This window comes from Schistocerca americana, chromosome 3 (assembly GCF_021461395.2).
Source record: "Schistocerca americana isolate TAMUIC-IGC-003095 chromosome 3, iqSchAmer2.1, whole genome shotgun sequence".
Taxonomy (NCBI): Eukaryota; Metazoa; Arthropoda; class Insecta; order Orthoptera; family Acrididae; genus Schistocerca; species Schistocerca americana.
Window position 1 is genome coordinate 35,603,853 of NC_060121.1, and position 21,274 is coordinate 35,625,126.

The window sequence follows — 21,274 nt, forward strand, 5'->3', positions numbered from 1 at the left end:
AACACATTTCCTGATGACATTGCCAATTTCGAGACATGCAGGAAACGTTTTTGTTATCAAGTTTACATGAACACATTATGAAAACAAAATCTTAATAGTACTACATACTTTCATTTCCTCCGAACTGGAACTCAACAACAATCTAATGACAGACAATTCGAGTAAAATGTGATGCACAATGCCAGGCTCAGGTGTGAAAAACTCAGCAGTCGCCCATTACATTTCATTTCATTGTGAGAAACAGATTGTTAGATTTATATTTAACCCCTTATTATATTTTCTGATCAAATTTTCTTCTAATTGTAACAAAGCAAAAAAATTATTCCTGTTAACTGATGTGAGGAAACTTACTGACAGGCCTATAAAAGTGACGAGAATAGTGATACAAAATACACTACTCCAGTATTGCAGCAACTGTTAACACAAACAGTAAAAGTTATTTCTGCTGTGTGATTATGACTGATCTCCTGAGATGAACTTCATTTATATCTCAGTTGTGTACTTATTAACAGTCAAAACTTTCACATACAATAATAATCTCTAAACAGCATTTGCAGCCTTACCTCACAAGATTCGGATGGTCCAGAGCATGCATTGCTTGCACTTCACGCACGAAATCCTCCAGGATGCCTGGCTGTCCTAGTGCATCATGTTTGAGTATTTTAACTGCAACAGGATGTACATGACCTGACGGTGTTGTCCATTCTCCACGTCGAACTACTCCAAATGAGCCATCGCCGAGCTTTGACATTAGGCTATAAATTGAAAAATATGTTGCATTTGAGCACATAAAAGACATTTCAAACAGAAGGTTGTTATACATGACTGACTAACGAAATGATATTGTAAAAGAGGACAATTCTGTGACACTTTTAGAACTTTTTGTAACAATTTGTACGAGTATGTACCACACCACGTAATTTCCACATATATATGGAATTTTTTAACCTTTATACTTTAATTTTGACAGAAATGAAGTTTTTCATCGGCAATGAGGTATTCGGAATATGGTACATTAATTGTCACAAGCTTATCCCCAGCTCAGGACAACACTGTGACATGAAATCCAAAACAGGGAAAGCAGACGAAGTCATACATCATCACAACAATGGGCTGACCTTGCATTTCTTTACAACTTTGTTACAAATATGCCACATTTTATGAGTTTTGTTTAATCTATACACAGATAGAAATGTCACAAAGTTTGTCAGTTTGGTGTGTCTTACTTTTCTGATGTTCTTAAAATACAAACTATAGGCCTTAATAAATAAAGTAAGAGGGGAAGAAAGTAGTCTGCATTATGCAATGTAATAAAACATTTATACAATTATTTACACAACTCTTCAGTGAAACCGTGTAAGAAAGAATGGGTCAAACACATCTAACACAAAATCCTCTAATAACATTATTAAGACCAAACTGTTGGACACTTACTTAAGGGTTCAGTTTATGAAAAAAAAATAAAGTCTTGACACATTCAATACAATATTCTGAGCAACAGTATGTTATATTTAAAAACAAAGTTATTATGTGAAATAAAACTTTGCCTTTTCTACTAAACCTCACAAATGTCTCCAATTTCATTAACAGAACCTGTTTTCTAAAATTTTAATTGGCACACTTGTTTCTGCAGGTATGTGTATTGTTATAAACTTATCTCTATAATCTAAGGAAGTAACTTTTCTCACTTACCAATAGCTGAAGCAGTTTTTGTAAAATTTCACTTTCTGTAGAATGATCTACACAATTAACTTACTCATGTTAACATACCCTCAGTTATTTAGCTCTTCGTCGGTAGCACAAAGCATCCAAGAAATCTATGAACAGGTTTCTCCACCTCACAAAAAAAATCGGCTTTGTTACCAGCTCAGATGTAATACACACACTTGTAGCTTCCATCACTAATAGTAGTATTATGCAGGAATATCTTGCCACAGAGCTGTCTATCGAATGTTAACCTGAATTACAGTAGTTAAGAATAAAAAACTGGAGTGCACTGTTGTCACAAAGTTGCCCACTTTTATGGTGCTAAGAAAATTATCAAATACAAATAAAGTGTTGACAAAAACCAAATTCGTACCAAATTCGTCAGTCATATTTGGCAGAGTGTCACAAAAAGCCCAACCTCTTTGCATTTACATATGTCTGCTGTGTGTGGGGTGTGTGTGTGTGTGTGTGTGTGTGTGTGTGTGTGAATGTGTATGTGTATGTGTGGAGGGCGGGGGGGGGGGGAGGGGGGGGGGGGGCGCGTGCCTGTGGGCACGAGTGTATACCTATAGTTTTTTCCCCTCTAAGATAAGTCTTTCCGCTCCCGGGATTGGAATGACTCCTTACCCTCTCCCTTAAAACCCACATCCTTTCGTCTTTCCCTCTCCTTCCCTCTTTCCTGATAAAGCAACCTTGGGTTGCGAAAGCTTGAAATTTGTGTGTGTGTGTGTGTGTGTGTGTGTGTGTGTGTGTGTGTGTGTGTGTGTGGTTTTTTATTGTTTCTATCTACCAGCGCTTTCCCGTTTGATAAGTCACAGAATCTTTGTCTCTTATATATATTTTTCCCATGTGGAATTTTTCCCTCCAAGGAGATTTCAACCAACTTCTAGCCCATACCTGGCACAATACTCAGATTTCTTTCATTTCCCAGAAGCTTGGGAAATCAGCTGAAGAATAGACAGGCCTGGCAGTCTTATGGTAAAACATGGGCCCAAAAAACAAAAGATGCAATTAATAAAATATTTCAGGCTATTATGTCATTGTCAGATGGATGTCCCATGAAAACCCAACGTTTTGTCTCCATCTGCTGAGGACATCGGAGCCTCTTTGAATGTTTGGTTCATACCCTGGCTTGCTACTGACTGCAGCAAAACTCCTTTTACCCATGCTCTCACACAGTGGTATGGCATCACATGCTCTGAGTAGCCTGGTGCAATTAACTGTTGTCGGTTGCTGTTCTCCACTGTTACTATCCCCTTGTGGTGGCAGAGTCTTACACATATTCTTCAGCACTGGGATCCAGATGTAATTCAATGCACGAGTCTTCCACCATGAGGTGATAGCAACAGTGGACAATGGCAACCAACAACAAGCAACTGAGCCCAGGTACACTATGTGATCAAAAGTATCGGGACACCTGGCTGAAAATGACTTACAAGTTCGTGGCACCCTCCATTGGTAATGCTGGAATTCAATACGGTGTTGGCCCACCCTTAGCCTTTATGACAGCTTTCACTCTCACAAACATATGGTCAATCAGGTGCTGGAAGGTTTCTTGGGGAATGTCAGCCCATTCTTCATGGAGTGCTACACTGAGGAGAGTTATCGGTGTTGGTCGGGGTAGGCCTGGCACAAATTCAGCATTCTAAAACATCCCAAAGGTGTTCTATTGTCGTGTAACCATTCCACCACAGGCCGTGCATTATGAACAGGTGCTCGATCGTGTTGAAAGATGCAATCGCCATCCCCGAATTGCTCTTTAACAGTGGAAATCAAGAAGGTGTTTAAAACATCAGTGTAGGCCCATGCTGTGATAGTGCCACACATTGTGTACCATGATACGTCACTCACACAACGCTTTTCCACTGTTCAATCATCCAATGTTTACGCTTCTTACACCAAGCGTGGTGTCCTTTGGGATTTACCGGCATGGAGTGGGGCTCCTCAGCAACCACTCAACCATGAAATCCAAGTATTCTCACCTCCCGCCAAACTGCCATAGTACTTGCAATGGATCCTCATGCAGTTTTGAATTCCTGTGTGATGGTCTGGATAGATGTCTGCCTATTACACATTATGACTCTCTTCAACTGTTAATGGTCTCTGTCAGTCAACAGACGATGTCGGCCTGTACGCTTTTGTGCTGTACGTGTCTCTTCACGTTTCCACTTCACTGTCACATCGGAAACAGTGGACCTAGGGATGTTTAGGAGTGTGGAAATCTTGTGCACAGACGTATGACACAAGTGACACCCAATCACCTGGGCACGTTCACGTTCATAGTCCACAAGTTCTGTGGAGTGCCCCATTCTCCTCTCTCCCGATGTGTAATGACTACTGAGGTCACTGATAGGGAGTACTTGGCAGTAGGTAGCAGCACAATACACCTAATATAAAAAACTTATGTTTTCTGGGGGTGTCCAGATACTTTTGATTACATTGTGTATATGAAGAATGTGATGTCACGCCACTGCGCAAGAGCACATGCCAGCGGAATTTTGCTGCAGTCAGTAGCGAGCCAAAGAGTGAATCAGACACTCAAAGAAGCTACCACCCTTCTTGAAACTGTCCTCTGCTGATGGTAACAAAATGTTGGGTTTTAAAAGGAAATCCATCGACCATGGCATAATACCCCACAATATTTTAATAATTGTGATATTTCCAGCTGTGAAAGTTTACATTTTACAATTGAACCAAAAGATAGCAGGATCAGATCCCAATATTGGAATACCTCAGTCTGTCTGCATCCTAGTCTGAAGTTCACAATACTTGAAGATTCACTAGGAATGACATGTGTTTCGGATTCCCACATTAAACTATAGGTCCCCTTTCTCCAATAGGAATTTTATTTCACATGATATCTTTTTTTCTAAATATAACATAGTGTTGCTCAGAATATTGTACTGAATGTGTCAAGACTTTCTTTTTCTCTCAAAATCTGAACTTGTAAATAAATGTCCAACAGTTTGACCTTAATTATGTTACTTAGAAGATTTTGCATTAGATGTAAGTGTTGCGAGCACAGAAGTTACTGAACTAAGTGCAACTGAAAGTTTTCCAGCAGGACACTGAGCCACCCAAAAACCTGTTATTATTATTACTATTATCTTTTTGCCTTTCTCAGATGTTATGTCTGGTTAAAAAGGGAAAGTGACGCGGACCTTGATCAAGCTTGACTTCCTTTTAACTGTACGGTATATGTTACATTGCATTTAGGAACTTTCGGGTAATTGAACATGTATCAATAATTACGGATTTCTGTAGTTGTATGTATATATATATGTTTGGATGTAGCTGTATTGCATTGATGTACTGGTGGATATTGTGTGGTATTACTCCTGTAGTTGATAGTATAATTGGTATGATGTCAACTTTATCCTGATGCAACATGTCTTTGACTTCCTCAGCCAGTTGGATGTATTTTTCAATTTTTTCTCCTGTTTTCTTTTGTATATTTGTTGTATTGGGTATGGATATTTCGATTAGTTGTGTTAATTTCTTCTTTTTATTGGTGAGTATGATGTCAGGTTTGTTATATCTGTTATAATGGTTCTGTTCCAGTATAATTTGTATTCATCATTCTACAGTACATTTTATGGTGCATACTTGTATGTAGGAACGTGTTTTTTTAAAAGTTTATGTTGTAAGGCAAGCTGTTGATGTATTATTTTTGCGACATTGTCATGTCTTCTGGGGTATTCTGTATTTGCTAGTATTGTACATCCGCTTGTGATGTGATCTACTGTTTCTATTTGTTGTTTACAAAGTCTGCATTTATCCGTTGTGGTATTGGGATCTTTAATAATATGCTTGCTGTAATACCTGGTGTTTATTGTTTGATCCTGTATTGCAATCATGAATCCTTCTGTCTCACTGTATATATTGCCTTTTCTTAGCCATGTGTTGGATGCGTCTTGATCGATGTGTGGCTGTGTTAGATGATACGGGTGCTTGCCATGAAGTGTTTTCTTTTTCCAATTTACTTTCTTCGTATCTGTTGATGTTATGTGATCTAAAGGGTTGTAGAAGTGGTTATGAAATTGCAGTGGTGTAGCCGATGTATTTATATGAGTGGTTGCCTTGTGTATTTTGCTAGTTTCTGCTCGTTCTAGAAAGAATTTTCTTAAATTGTCTACCTGTCCATAATGTAGGTTTTTTATGTCGATAAATCCCCTTCCTCCTTCCTTTCTGCTTAATGTGAATCTTTCTGTTGCTGAATGTATGTGACGTATTCTACATTTGTGGCGTTGTGATCGTGTAAGTGTATTGAGTGCTTCTAGGTCTGTGTTACTCCATTTCACTACTCCAAATGAGTAGATCAATATTGGTATGGCATAAGTATTTATAGCTTTTGTCTTGTTTCTTGCTGTCAATTCTGTTTTCAGTATTTTTGTTAGTCTTTGTCTATATTTTTCTTTTAGTTCTTCTTTAATATTTGTATTATCTATTCCTATTTTTTGTCTGTATCCTAGATATTTATAGGCATCCCTTTTTTCCATCGCTTCTATGCAGTCGCTGTGGTTATCCAATATGTAATCTTCTTGTTTAGTGTGTTTTCCCTTGACTATGCTATTTTTCTTACATTTGTCTGTTCCAAAAGCCATACTTATATCATTGCTGAATCCTTCTGTTATCTTTAGTAATTGGTTGAGTTGTTGATTTGTTGCTACCAGTAGTTTAAATCATCCATGTATAGCAAATGTGTGATTTTGTGTGGGTATGTTCCAGTAATATTGTATCCATAATTTGTATTATTTAGCATGTTGGATAGTGGGTTCAGAGCAAGGCAGACCCAGAAAGGACTTAATGAGTCTCCTTGGTATATTCCACGCTTAATCTGTATTGGCTGTGATGTGATATTATTTGAATTTGTTTGGATATTAAGTGTGGTTTTCCAATTTTTCATTACTATGTTTAGGAACTGTATCAATTTAGGATCTACTTTGTATATTTCCAATATTTGTAGTAACCATGAGTGGGGTACACTATCAAAGGCTTTTTGGTAATCAATGTATGCGTAGTGTAGCGACCTTTGTTTAGTTTTAGCTTGATATGTCACCTCTGCATCTATTATCAGTTGCTCTTTACATCCTCGTGCTCCTTTGCAACAGCCTTTTTGTTCTTCATTTATAATTTTGTTCTGTGTTGTATGTGTCATTAATTTCTGTTTAATGACTGAAGTTAATATTTTGTATATTGTTGGTAGGCATGTTATGGGGCGATATTTAGCTGGGTTCGCTGTGTCTGCTTGATCTTTAGGTTTCAGATATGTTATTCCGTGTGTAAGTGTATCAGGGAATGTGTATGGGTCTGCAATGTAACTGTTAAATAATTTAGTTAGATGTGAATGTGTTGAGGTGAACTTCTTTAACTAGAAATTTGCTATTTTATCATTTCCAGGGGCTTTCCAATTGTGAGTAGAATTAATTGCTTGGGTGACTTCATGTTGCAAAATTATCACTTCAGGCATTTGTGGTATCATCTTGTATGTGTCTGTTTCTGCTTGTATCCATCGTGCATGCCTGTTATGTTGTACCGGGTTTGACCATATGTTGCTCCAGAAGTGTTCCATGTCTGTTATATTTGGTGGATTGTTTATTTTAATGTGTGTGTTATCTATTGTTTGATAAAATTTCTTTTGGTTTGTGTTGAATGTTTGGTTTTGTTTCCTTCTATTTTCACTTTTTTTGTATCTTCTGATTATTATTATTATTATTATTATTATTATTATTATTATTATTCTTTGAGGTTATATGCTTCAGAAAGTAATACTGAATACCATCACACTGTTCCAAGCTCCTGTTAGCTGCAGGTGCTAAAGTAAGTCACCTTGTCACCTTTTGGCAAAACTTGTGATGAGGAATGTTACACTAAGCCTGAATTTCTTCAAATTTTTTCCAGCGAATAGGGCAAACATTAAAATAATGGTAAATATTGACCAGAAATTTAGATGTTTCTTTACCTAAACACCTCTGTGCCTTTACACAATATCATGCAATGCATAAATGTTCCTAGTTCTGATGTTTACTAGTTGTCTCAGGTCTCCCGATATTACTATCTAAAAGCCTGAATAATTTTTTATTGACTGAATCCCAGCACATTGTCTGACCTCATCGTTTGGAATTTATTCAAGAACAAGTTGGTCAGGAAAGCGCTTCACATAATTTCTGACATAACATTTGATGCCTGCTTTCCTGATAAAGTCTTAGGTGTTGCATTCACAGGCGCTGACTCCATGGGGCCTGAGGGGCCCGAACCCCCCCCACCCCCCCACCCCCCTCATGTAAAAATCACAACATTATGTTAGAATTTTTTTTCCTTGTTTGATGATAGTTACCTTTTAAAATACATTCAGTAATGAGTTAAAACAAATAATTATTACAGCAGTAAGAAGCTTAACTGAAAACGAGTGGTGTGAATCATGATAATGTTACGGTGCTGCGGTCACACTTAGAATTCGTCCCAGTGCGTGAACCTTCGGGTAAAGCCTGTCGGCGGCGGGCCAGCGCTGCGGCAACATAAAAAGGACTGGTGCCCAAGCGCCTGAAACCCTCCGCCTCGCATCGCCTTGACACTTCGAGACATTAAGATGCAGCAGCTATATAAAGGCCACCCTGCTGTCACAGTTTCATTCAGTGCACGCTGCAGAAGTGTTTAGTTTTCAGACTTTAGTGTCTAGTGGACTATTTTATATAATGATATTATATTCGTTTAATTTAGTCACTTTGTGTATTGTGAATTAAGTTTGCAATTGGTAAATTTGTTACCAAAAAGGTGCACTTAGAGGTTGATGAAATACTGCAAGTCAACCTCCAACAATTATTGTGTTGTCAACTGCTTCATCGTCTTCAGGCGAGAACTGTTCACAGCCAAAACATGGACAATCTGGTAAGGGAAGATCATTTCAGATGTCTTGGTTGATCAAATATACATGGCTAGAACATGAATCAACCGAAAAAGTTTTTTGCAAAACCTGCTAAAAATCTATTACAATTTCCTTAAAAAAAATGAAGAATAATATTAAGAAGAAGATGCATTTACTTCCCTAGGGTTTTCTAACTGAAAAAAGGCTTTGGAAAAATTCTTTCTTCATAAAAATATGTTTACACATAAAGAAGGTGTTCTGAAAAATGAAAATATAACTAACAATTGCTTTACATTTTTGGTATCATGCATCACATGTATTTCTCCTAAAGGAGAAGAGAGAAACATCCCTATTAAACCTGTTATACCATGGCAATTAAAAAATAAAAATATAAAAACAAAAAACCTCTATAAGTTTTAAAGAATCCAGCATTGTCTTAACTGCTGACTTTTGGGAGATCTGATTTGTACCGATACCATCCCACAAGTGTCATAGCAATGGAACTGCAAGTTTCCGTGAGCCAGTGACAGCAGCCCTGCCAAGTCTGTGCTGTACATCGGTCAGCCCCATCTCAGCAATTCTTTCAATGACTCAAACCTCAAGCATCTCAGCAATATTTGCACTTTAATTTCATGTGTCCTTATTGGAAAACACGTCAGCTCATCATCATTGACGCTTTCAGCAAATTTTCCTTCATGGTTCCTACGCACTCTATTACAGATCATTCCAAAATCCTAGTGTTGTCGTCAATGTTTTGCCCCAAGGGCCTACCTGAAGTGATTGAGACTGACAATGGACCTCAATTTGTTGCTGCCGAGTTTAGCCCTTTGGCTGCTGCATCTGCAGGTCCGGCTGGCCATGTTGAGCGCGCCCTTGAGGTAGCCTAGTCCGTTTACTTGTGCTAACAACCGCCTCTGCAGACGTCTGTGCCTGGGCTCTTCAGTTGGCTGACCTAACACCTCCCCTGTGCCGAGTACGATCAATGACATTACAAACAAACGCAGTGTATCTGGATACTTATTCCATAGCTTTGAATCTGGAGATAAATTGCTTGACAGACATAATGTTGTATTGAATAGTACTATTTCTCTTTTTCTTTTCTTTTCTCGTATATAACCTATATGTAAACTGAATGAGCTTCAAACCAAAGACATCGCCAAAAGTAAATTAATGAGTTGTTTTGTGGCAAGGATAATGTTTTGATACATTGTTAAATATCTGTACGAGACAAAGTAATAAATACGCTCTTCAACTTATTAATTCATGTATCTTCACCCTTTTGTTTCAGGAAGTGGTAGCATACGGACATATGCTTGGATCCATCGTACAAGCATTTTTGAAGATTTCCATTGTTTGATCATTGTTAAAGATGTGTATTTTAACCGTTCATTAAAAGGAGTTATTAGGAAAGGAATATTTATTTGCATGGTTATGTGTTGAACTACTCCTGTTCATCATTTGACTCGCCGCCGAGCTCCTGCATCAAGAGGTTCGGTGCAGACAAGAATAATTAATGCCGTAACTTGGGGAGCATTCCTGCATTGATATTGTCACACTGAAGACTAAACACAATGGAATTAATATGAAGGTAATGACTCAAACATGACAGACACCTATTAAACTTGGTTTACTTATGCTAAAAATATTGTACTTCGCGTGTTTTCTAGACAGATCGACAATTTCAACGGTTGTCGTAATTATTTGATACAATTTCAATGATTGCAGTAATTATTTGGTACCGCACAATACTGGAAGCAGCAGTACATAATGCAAATTATGTTTCTTGACCTTGAATGGAATGATATTCAAGGTCTGTTGATAATGGTACCAGTTAAAGTTCACCCAAGATTGTAAACAGATTCATGAATTGCTTTCAAAATTTTCTCAACTATTCTTCCCAATCAATTTTTCCAATTATTCAAGCAAGTATCAATCTGTTTCCATTTTCACATCCACAGTCAATGCAGGCAAACTGCTGACACTGCTAACATGTAACTCCTCATCCAAGTCTTTCTTTCATTTGCAGTTAGTTCTTGGGAAGGTCTCTCTGTATATGTTGTAAGTTTTATTGGACATACTGATACTTAATTATCAGCTTTTTGTACATAACTTAAGACATAAATGCTGGAGAATTCATAACGATCAAATGTTGACGTTCGTTTGTGTTAGCGTATTAATTCACCCGCACACATCTTTAGAGGGAAATGTCTAGATGCCGAGACACACTTTTGAAGCTAATCAGCATATTTTGAGCTCAATACTCCAATAAATTATCCCCAGGGAAAATTCAAAAAAGGTCACCGTTTCTGAATTTTTTTTAATGAGATGCAATTGTTATTATACAATACAAATAAATGATGATATGTAACTTTTGTTTAAGAATTTTATAAGGAAATACTAAAGTTTGTACACTACCTAATTATGAGTAACCTTTAACTCATAATGACCTTTTGTGCCTCAGAAACTTCCATAACACCACTATATATAAAAATGAATTATTGTGTGTGTGTGTGTGTGTGTGTGTGTGTGTGTGTGTCTCTCACTAAAACTCAAAAATGGCTTAACAGATTTGGATGATTCTCTTTTTGTTGCATTTGTAATTGTTAAGGCAAGGTTTGCAGAAAGAATAGTTCAGAAAAGTTGCTTAGAAAATTGGAGAACTCTGGAAATACCGAAAGAGCTTTTTTCTATGAGATTTTCACGATTTTTGTAACTCACAATTGAAATGATTGATATGAATAATTCTTTTTTTTTCCATTAGGGTTCTAGACTTGGAGCATCCAGCCTGTGTTTATCAGCACTGACTGGATGTTTCACATGTCTGTGTGTAAGCTCCTTGTCAGCATAGTAATTCATCTGGAGAGGCTCTTCAATATAAGATATTTCTGTTTTTTTATTTATTTACTTATCTATTTATTTATTTATTTTGCACTGTTATATTTCCCATCTTCTTTTCTCATCCAGGCTTTGGACTGGAAACGGCAAAGTTAGTTTTTTTTATACTTGTTTTTCATTATTTTTTTATTTTTTATTTTTAAATATTTTTTTCAGAAGTAAGGGCTTAACTTTATCTTCCAGATGTAGCAACATAATAGAAAGTTGTTCTTTGTGTGGTATCTTTCAAAACATGATATAATACACAAGGGCATGTTGCATGTTTTGCATTCATATTTCATTTCTCTGGCATAAAAGAGACACCCACTGACGATGGCACAGAGGTGCTAAAACATGTTTGGCAACTTGGAAAAAATGGTGTTTTGCATAACTGGTGGAACATACATCCAACAAATTTTTGTACCATTTAACAGATTTATGCACAGATCCAACTGAGCTTAATAGGATGTCAGAGTAGTCTACTGCGCCCATACTTGCATTGAAGTCAACAACATATTGAGGCTTCATTACTTTCTTGCCAGTCTTCATGTTTGTTTTTCCCAGGTCATGCACATCGACACTTCTCTCTTGTCGCACCACTTTATGGCAAGCATTGTGTCAGTTGACATAAATTCAAGTTCTCCTTCTTGTAATTCCTTCTGTAGCTTCAGCACCTGGGTCATTCCATGGTGACTAACGTCATATTTTTCAGTGACAACAGACATTTTAACCCCTCCGTTTTGGCAACAATGATTACTTTTTTACAACCTTTATACTACACATGATAGGTCGACTTAGAGGCGTCTTTGAGAGTTTCACAAATTGCCTATAAATACAATATCCTATTTATAGATAAAATTTAAAAAAGTGTGACAAACGCAACATTTGCGTGACACTTTAAAAACCAACTGATGTTGTAACAGCTTTTGTAAAGTGCCAATGCTGTTTAGTTTCACCCTTAATATATGGCTTTGACCTCTGTACTCTACCTTACTTCTTACCAGCTGCTTATTGCTGTGTGGCTAATTATTAGGTGGAGCAGGAGGATTATATCAGTAAGGTGCTGTGACAAACGTAACGTGACAAACGTAACACAATGGTCATAACTATTAACTTTATTTCAAAATAAGCTACAGCCTTATTATTGAAGCACATGTTTCAATACAAAGCATACAGCATTGGATAAATCTCATATAGCCTCACTGAACTTGAAATGACCACGACGATTCAGTGGGCATGGTGGTGATTGCAGTTTCTTCACAATGTCAGTCTTGTGATAAATAATTTGATCCTTTTTGTCAGGCCATTTATATGTAGATGTGCCAGCAGGAATCATTACAGACACTTGAAAAGAATTAGAATCCTCAGGATCCACTCCAACAAGTTCTCCAGGATACCTCTGATTATCATACTGAACAATGCACCAGTCATGTACAGGTAGTTCTATAGAATCAGAATTACCAATTACTAAAGTCTTCACTACTTTCTTGGGGAATACTGCTATCTGAATCATCATTGCTATTATGAAGACTGACAGTGTAAAATTTTACACTATCAGATATGGCAACCACATCTTCTGTGTTTTCATACAACAAAACCTGCAAATTTCCTACTCGTTTCACACAATGGGCTCGCTTGATACCTTGGACAGGAGCTACATGTTTAAAAAAGTTACTCAGTTCACGTTTTTCTTCTTGCATGTCACTCTCGGCGACAAACAGTACCTGCATATTCAAATTACCAGCAACAAGAACATCATAGAACTCTCTAGCATTCGAAATATGCTCGTCACCTTGGAGGACACGCCTCCACACACATCTTTTTGCGACAGCACCCACACCATCATGTGCGCCCTTACCATGATACGATTCAAAAAAGTTCCAAGCAGAATATTTTGGGCACACTGACATAGCTGCCATGGAATATCTGTTCTTGAAATGACTGGCTGCTCCATCACTCCATACTACAATTTTTTCAGTTGTCTCAAAGGGTTCTTCAAAATGTGTTATGATGGCTTTGTTGAAGATCTGTACTTCTGCAGATGTGTGACTAGTGCAATCTGAAATCACAGCGTAACACTGATGCTTGACATCCTCGATAGAATCTGGTCGATGATGTATGACTGCAGTATATGTTGTTACAGCACAATCGTTGTTCCAGTGTGCTGCCATTACTTCATTCTGGTGTCTTATACAATAGTTTTCAGCAAAGTCTGTTTGCAGTATCACACTTCCTGGCTGGAAAGAGTCTTTCTGTTTCTGCAATTCTCATGCCTGTCGGTATATGTTATATAGGTGTAATTTTACTTTCTGGAGTTGAGATGTTAGTTCATCTCTTGCTTCGAGAAGATTCCATTCTTGCTTCACAATTGCACCTCTTCTATCCCACTGAGTGACTTGAATCTTGCAGTTCTCAAGTTCTTCAGTTGACTGTTGCACTTTGAACTCCAAGGTGTCTACAAATTGTTCGGAAGCTAAGCACAAGTGACACATTCCTATAATACAGTTTTTGTTATGCACATCACAAACAATAGAACGTACAAAGTCATTTGTGGATGTTTCTGCACTTGTGTACAAATGGATCTGGCAAAGAAGGAATTCAAAGTTCTCACAGTATAAACAACTACACACTTCTTGTCTCAAAGAGCCAAACAAGTCAACATGTGATGGACGCAGTTGGCAAAACATTGACAATCCTATTTTCACATCAGGGTACTTTTCTTTAAACAAAAAGTGGGCTTCCTTCAGATTTAACATCATCAGCCTCTTTCGCATGCTTGTCTTTGTTTTTGTTTGTGCATCCCTGACAACTTTCACATCTTTCTTACCAGGCATCTGGCGTGAAATTGTATCACTGCATAAGAAAACTTGCACGAGTTGTTTCGTTTCTTCAGTGATTGCAGTTGACCTATGTCTTGACACTGTGTCACACAGAGAGACGCTACATAAACTTGTTGAAAATAACTTCGTTATCACTTTTCTTTGTTTTCGAGGACTGCTGGGTAAAGCTTCATTCACTTTTCTGACAGCTCTTTGTAGTGACCGAGCACTTTTGTATGGTGATATTTCAGACGAACTTGTTGGCACTGTAGGGGATGCTGTTTCTTCAGAAGCCTGTTTTCGGCGTTCTCTCATTCTTTTCATACAGATTCTTGAAGCTTCCCTCTCCTTTTGTTGAATTTTCTTGTTACCTTTCCTACTTTCTCAGAGTTTCTTCATATTTTCACGTGCTTTCAGTCTTTCCACTTCCTTCTTCTGTGGATCTTGCTTAGCTCAACTTCTTCTTTTCCGTTCTGCTGGTGTCATTGGAGCCATTGTGGCCAATGATGCATGTTTCAACTAATTTTCCTACCAAAAAAAGTAAGCTATTAATTGTCATAAATATTTTATACGTTATTTTTGACACACACTAACACTGTCTCTTTGAATTTAAATCATAAAATTAAGCTGTTATTTCCACTGAGGCAGATAAAATGTCGGTATAGCCAGTGACTAACGTAACAAATAATAGAGGTTACGTGAGTCACAAAATACCTGTTACGTTTGTCACGCCTACTATTAGAGTTTGTAGAAGCATATTACGCATCCCCTTTCTCAGTATGCTATATTGGATGTCTGTCCTAATGTGTATGGATACAATAGCTCAAAAAAACTGAAATCACAGTACAAATGTGAAAAAATTGCGTGTTTGGTGACTAACGTAACACCGACGTCAAAGCTACTATGATTATTATCTGCCCACACCATAATAGTCAATGGGTTGTGAAAACCTACATTAACTGACAGGGGAGTTCACCATATAGCATGCCACATGTAAAATATGTTTAATATAGGAGTAAAGACTTGCATTTTAGTTCACTGAAGACTGCCAATAATGGCTTCTGTGCAAGGCACTGTTACTGTTTATATTCGGGCTTCTATTGCATAGCTCGCACTAAGTTTATTGTTGCAGTGCTGCCAAATTCAGAAACTACACATTCTGAGCTTTAATATGACATGCTACATGATTAAGTGGAAGAAAATTTTAATTATGACAAAAATGTCGCACTTCCGTGGAATTACCCACCTGTTGCTATGTACAGTACCGCATGCTGGGTTGTGAAGCCAGAGGAACAAGGCTGGACTTTTATACCAACTCTCGACATACAGGGTATGTTCACATTCACAATATGGCTTCATTAAAGTTGCCATTATATCGCCACATATCCCCAAATTATGGACTTCTGTTGTTGTGCCTGTATATACAATGAAATGAGAGACGTATCTGGCATACAGTCGCACAACACAAATGTCTTGATTCCAAAACCTACTTCGTTTCAAAGGAATGAATTGTTTGTATGATAAGTGACCTTTGAACAATAGGCTTCCATAAACACAGAGCTTTTTGTATGGATTAAATGCACTGTGGAATGCCATATAAACTGTATCAATTATTTTCCTAATTTTGAACAAACTGTCATCTCGAAGAATGCAACATTTTCAAAAGTAACATAAAATGGCCACAGCACATAACTTCATTGAAAATTGGAGTGCTCAGAAGTATATCTTTGGACCAATGTTCCCTTATTCTCAAATTTTTAACATGGGCTATGAAAAGCTAAATAGCAATGAAGTAATACAGTTCCTCAAAACTAGTATCTTACCTGGTGGACAGCTGCAAATGAACTGCTTCCAACACATTTGCCATGGTGAAATTGTAAAATCGGTTTGTTTCAAGTCCTATAAGTTTCACCAGATTTTCTGATTGAAATAGCATGAAAAAGGATAGAACATTGAATCACGCATTTGTTGGCAATTATGTCCTGAAGATGAGTCATCAAACGCATTCAGAGCTGGAATGAAATCAAGCTTTTGCCAATCAAATTTGTCACTAAGGCATGGCCTTTTATGGACCAATTAGTCTTCACTTTCAGAATCTGAAGAAGAACTACCTTGGTCAGCTCTACTGGGTTAGGTACACGGACGCATATTACTACAAGATTATTCTTAAGAACCATCATCATCACGACAGTCCCTGAAGATGCCACACTGACTGTCACTGTCACTCCTTGTGAATATCTCCAGTATCTCTTTGTCAGTGCAACCATGCCGACATGCCATTTGTTTGTGGAACTTAAGAGTGATAGCACTCTAAAAATCATTATGAATAAGCAGAAAGTTAAACAACACCACAGAAGCAGAATGCAGATGATCACACGAATCAGCTAGGATTAATGTCTAACAGCAACTGTGAAATCCTATGGAAATACCAGTGAGCGGCTTTAGACTTCCACAGGACCACAGGTAGCAGAACCAGCTGATGGTAAAAGCCGTCATTAGGACTCGAGTACTGGCGAGGCCATGACAGTGAATGCTGTCTGCAGCACCCACAGGCAACACCAGTGCAGCGGCTAATGCTGTCCATAGCCCTGCAGAAAGACGGAGCGCGGTGGGATTTCACGTCTACAGTGCTCGAAGGGTTAAACAGTTTTGTACTGCCTCCAGCACCAAACTGGCAATTCGATTCGATCTCTTACAGATTGTTTTACAGACAGAGGTGCTGGGAGCGGTGCAACACTGTACAATGTATTGAACATTCTACATTTCTCCTGCACAGACAGAGGACTGCTGCAGCACTGTCAGAATCAAATTCGTTCTTGTGAACTGCACGCTCCTGCTGCAGGCTTTGCGCTTTCAGATTCCATCCCTGTCTGGACGGGGCAGTCCCCGCTGAATCCGGCACCTGTGGGCCCTGCACCATCGGTACCATTCCCGGAGCCAATGGAAGTCAATGCTCTTTTGTGGTTGTCACTGTCTCAGCACCCACTATTGTTTGGGGATGGGTCCCTCCTCTTGGTGCCACCTCGGGTCCATCTGCCATCATCAAGACACCTGTGTCTTTGTAGCACTGCCTTTGGAGGAGCACAGTCCCCCTCAGTTCGGTTTCCTGGCCGGTGTTCCCAGGCGGGCTCAGGGACCGTGCCAGCACTCAGCAGGAGTTCAGCACCACCCTCCATTGTAACTCCCATCTCCGCATTGCCTATATTATTTGTATCCCTTCAGCATGCAACACTGGAGAGACCTGCCTTCCAGGTGTACATAATAGACACATTGTATTGAAATGAGGACCTAAAGCTATGAGCACACAGTTGCATTGATCTGTGGCCCTAAGAAATGCTAGCCTAGTTTGAAGGTACAACTCAGTGTGTTTCAACATTCTCTTCATGTCTGCCCAAAGTATTTCTCTCAGGTTTTTCAAAGCTTGCTTATTTCATCATAAAAAATTGCCTTTCTCACAATAATGGAACCACTCAATCCATTTTAATACTGAACTGAGGTAATAGCTCTGTCTGCAGACATCACACTTCCTGATACTTTGTACAACAAGTAACATGAAAAATGACACTTTTAGAAAAATCTTTAACACAGTACATCCACTATGCATGTTTTTCTAAGCATGGAAGTATGAATTAAAAAATAAATTAATCAAATCAAGCACTTTAGCTTCACAAATATCTATGTCAACATAACGTCTGCTCAATTTCCTTCTAAAAGCCAGTCACAGCTCACAACATAATATAATGTCACACAAATGTCTTGGCAGAGAGTGGTTCACAATGAGAGTGAAGGAACATGGACTGGGAGGAGGTGATAGGACAGGGAAACAGAAACTATTGGGTGGAGGGTGGGGACAGTTGGTTATCAGAGCTTGACACCAGAATAATTTAGGGAGTTGAGAATATACTGTAAGGATAACTCCAACCTGCGCAACTCAGAAAAGCTGATGGAAATAGGGGGCTTCAGATGGCCTGGGTTGTGAAGCAGCCATTGAAATTAAGCACGTTACGTTCAGCAGGTAACACGGGGTAGTCCACTTTGCTTGTGGCCACAGTTTGGTGGTGGCTTTCCATTCTGGTGGACAGCTGGTTGGTAGTCATACCAGATAAAAAGCTGTGCAATGACTGCAGCAGAGATGGTATATGACACGACTGCTTTCACAGGTGGTCCAGTTTCTGACTGGGTAGGATAAGCCTCTGGCAGGACTGGAATAGGTAGTGCTGGTTGGGTGTACTGGGCAGGTCTTGTGCCTGTGTCTTCCACAGGGGTATGTTCCCTGTCACAAGGCTTGGGTCTTGGAGTGTCAAAGGGATGGACTAGGATGTTGTGGAGGTTGAGTGGTTGATGGAACATGACTATAGGAGGGGTGGGAGGATCTTGGGTAGGATAGCCCTCATTTCAGGGCATGATGATGGATAGTAAAAGCCCTGTTGATGAATCGGGTTTATTTGTTTCAGTCTGGATAGTATTGGGTGGTGAAGTGCGGGCTCCTTTGTAGCTGGTTCTTGGGGATTATGGTAAGATTGGGAGAGAGAGTCCCTTTAGTCAGTTGTAGTGCAAGTAGTGCTACTGTCGTCACAACTGCCGTCTGCTTCACATCTGCTGTGCAGGAAGCTACGTAAATTTAAGTATTAATTGTATGAATATAATAGAGGGAAACATTCCACGTGGGAAAAATATATCTAAAAACAAAGATTATGTAACTTACCAAACGAAAGCGTTGGTATGTTGATAGACACATATGTCTGCTTGTGTCTGTATAAGTGTGTATGGATATATGTGTGTGTGTGTGTGTGTGTGTGTGTGTGTGTAAGCGCGCACGCGAGTGTATACCTGTCCTTTTTCCCCCTAAGGTAAGTCTTTCCGCTCCCGGGATTGGAATGACTTCTTACCCTCTCCCTTAAAACCCACATCCTTTCGTCTTTCCCTCCCTCTTCCCTGATGAAGCAACCGTGGGTTGCAAAAGCTTGAATTTTGTGTGTGTGTGTTTGCGTGTCTATCAATATACCACCGCTTTCGTTTGGTAAGTCACATAACCTTTGTTTTTAGATATATAAGTATTAATTGTGTTTTTCTTACTTGTCACTTCGTTTTCAGTGTTTTTACTTTTAGGAAGCTTTAATTTTCGAGTGCTAGTAATAGTGTTCCATAGATTTTGTGTTTGTTTTGAATACAGTCCAGAGAAAGTTAGTGCTTATTTTCATTGTTTCCAACAAGAAGCACCTAGTAACCACAGTTTAGTCAGCTATCAGTCGCCTTTAGTGAATTAGCAGTCTAGTTAAAAGTTGATTACTTAACTCTCTACGGCAAATTGTTGATTTCTTAGGATGGATAGGATGTGTGACTGCTGTGTATGGAAGCAGGAGGAGCTGGCCACTGTTAGCGAACAACTGATGGCCTTGGTCAGCCGTCTTCAGGTTGCTGTCTCCGAGCGTAGTGGCAGTGGGGAGTCAGGTGCGTTGCATGGTACACCCCAGATGTTACATGCTTCACCCAAGGTCCCTGCTGTCGAGACATCTTCTAGGGTACTGTGCGCGGTTGGACCACCCTCTCCCCAAGGGAGTGGCGGGTTCAGTGGCGTTCGCGCCGCACGAGGCAGATGATCAATGTGGAGGATGGTCGTGTGGCATCACCCGCTCTGACTGTGAGTGGACATGTGGTCGCTCCTCCAGCAAGGTCCGAGCAGGCACACGGGGAGAGGGGATTATTAGTGATTGGGAACTCCAATGATAGGTGGGTGATGGAGCCCCTTAGGGAAATAGCGGAAGGGTTGGGGAAGAAGGCCAGTGTTCACTCTGTCTGCTTGCCGGGGGCTATGACCGAGATGTGGAGGAGGCCCTGCCAGCAGAGATAGAGAGCACTGGGTGCACCCGATGGCAAATTGTTGCCCATGTCGGCACCAATGACTCCTGCCATCTGGGTTCAGAGGTCATCCTCAGCTCATAGAGGCAGTTCGCGGAGATGGTGAAGGTGGAAAGCCTCGCTCACGGGGTGGAATATGAGTTAACTATTTCTAGTGTCGTTCCCAGAACCAATCACGGCCCTCTGGTTTGGAGCCAAGTGGAAGGCTTAACCCATAGGCTCAGACGATTCTGCGGAGATCTGGGGTGCAAGTTTCTCGACCTCCTCTATCAGGTGGAGAAATGTAGGTCCCCTTGAATAGGTCAGGCATGCACTACACGCAGGAAGTGGCTACAAGGGTAGTGGAGTACGTGTGGGGTGTACATGTGGTTTTTTTAGGTTAGAGAATTCCCTCCCAAGGCCTCCTGAGATGCAACAAGGTAGCAGTAGGCAAAACGCAACAGGGAATGACAATATTAATGTGGTAATAGTAAACTGCAGGAGTGTCTATAGAAAGGTCCTAGAACTGCTCTCATTAATAAACAGTCACAATGACCACATAGTACTACGGACGGAAAGTTAGCTGAAACCAGATGTAAACAGTAATGAAATTCTAAACTCCGATTGGAGTGTATACCGCAGAGACAGGCTGGACAGTGAAGGGTGAGGCGTTTTTATAGTGATAAAAAGTGCAATAGTATCGAAGGAAATTGATGGAGATCCAAAATGTGAAATAATTTGCGTGAAGGTCACGGTTAAAGCAGGCTCAAATATGGTAACTGAATGTCCCTATAGGTCCCCTGGCTCAGCAGCTGTGGCAGAGCACCTGAAGGAAAATTTGGAAAATATTTCTAGTAGATTTCCCCACTATGTTATAGTTCTGGGTGGACATTTTAATTTACCAGATACAGTCTGGGAGACTCAAATGTTTATAACGGGTGGCAGGGACAAGGAATACAGTGAAATTTTTTTAAGTGCTTTATCTGAAAACTACCTTGAGCAGTTAAACAGAGAACTCAGGCGATAACATATTAGACCTTCTGGTGACAAACAGACCCGAACTATTTGAAATAGTTAACGCAGAACAGGGAATCAGCGACCATAAAGCAGTTACAGCATCGATGATTTCAGCCTTAAATAGAAATATTAAAAAAGGTAGGAAGATTTTTCT

At 39.4% G+C, this 21,274-nt stretch overlaps 1 protein-coding gene across 3 annotated transcripts in view; it reads right to left on the minus strand.

Moving 5' to 3' along the window:
* Window positions 1–21,274, minus strand: part of LOC124605189 (activated Cdc42 kinase Ack) — a 509,613-nt gene that overhangs the window by 405,241 nt on the left and 83,098 nt on the right. For all 3 annotated transcript variants that reach the window (XM_047136704.1, XM_047136705.1, XM_047136706.1), the window contains one exon: window positions 564–755. In XM_047136704.1, coding sequence (XP_046992660.1) covers window positions 564–755 — 192 coding nt within the window. The remainder of the gene's footprint in view (window positions 1–563; window positions 756–21,274) is intronic.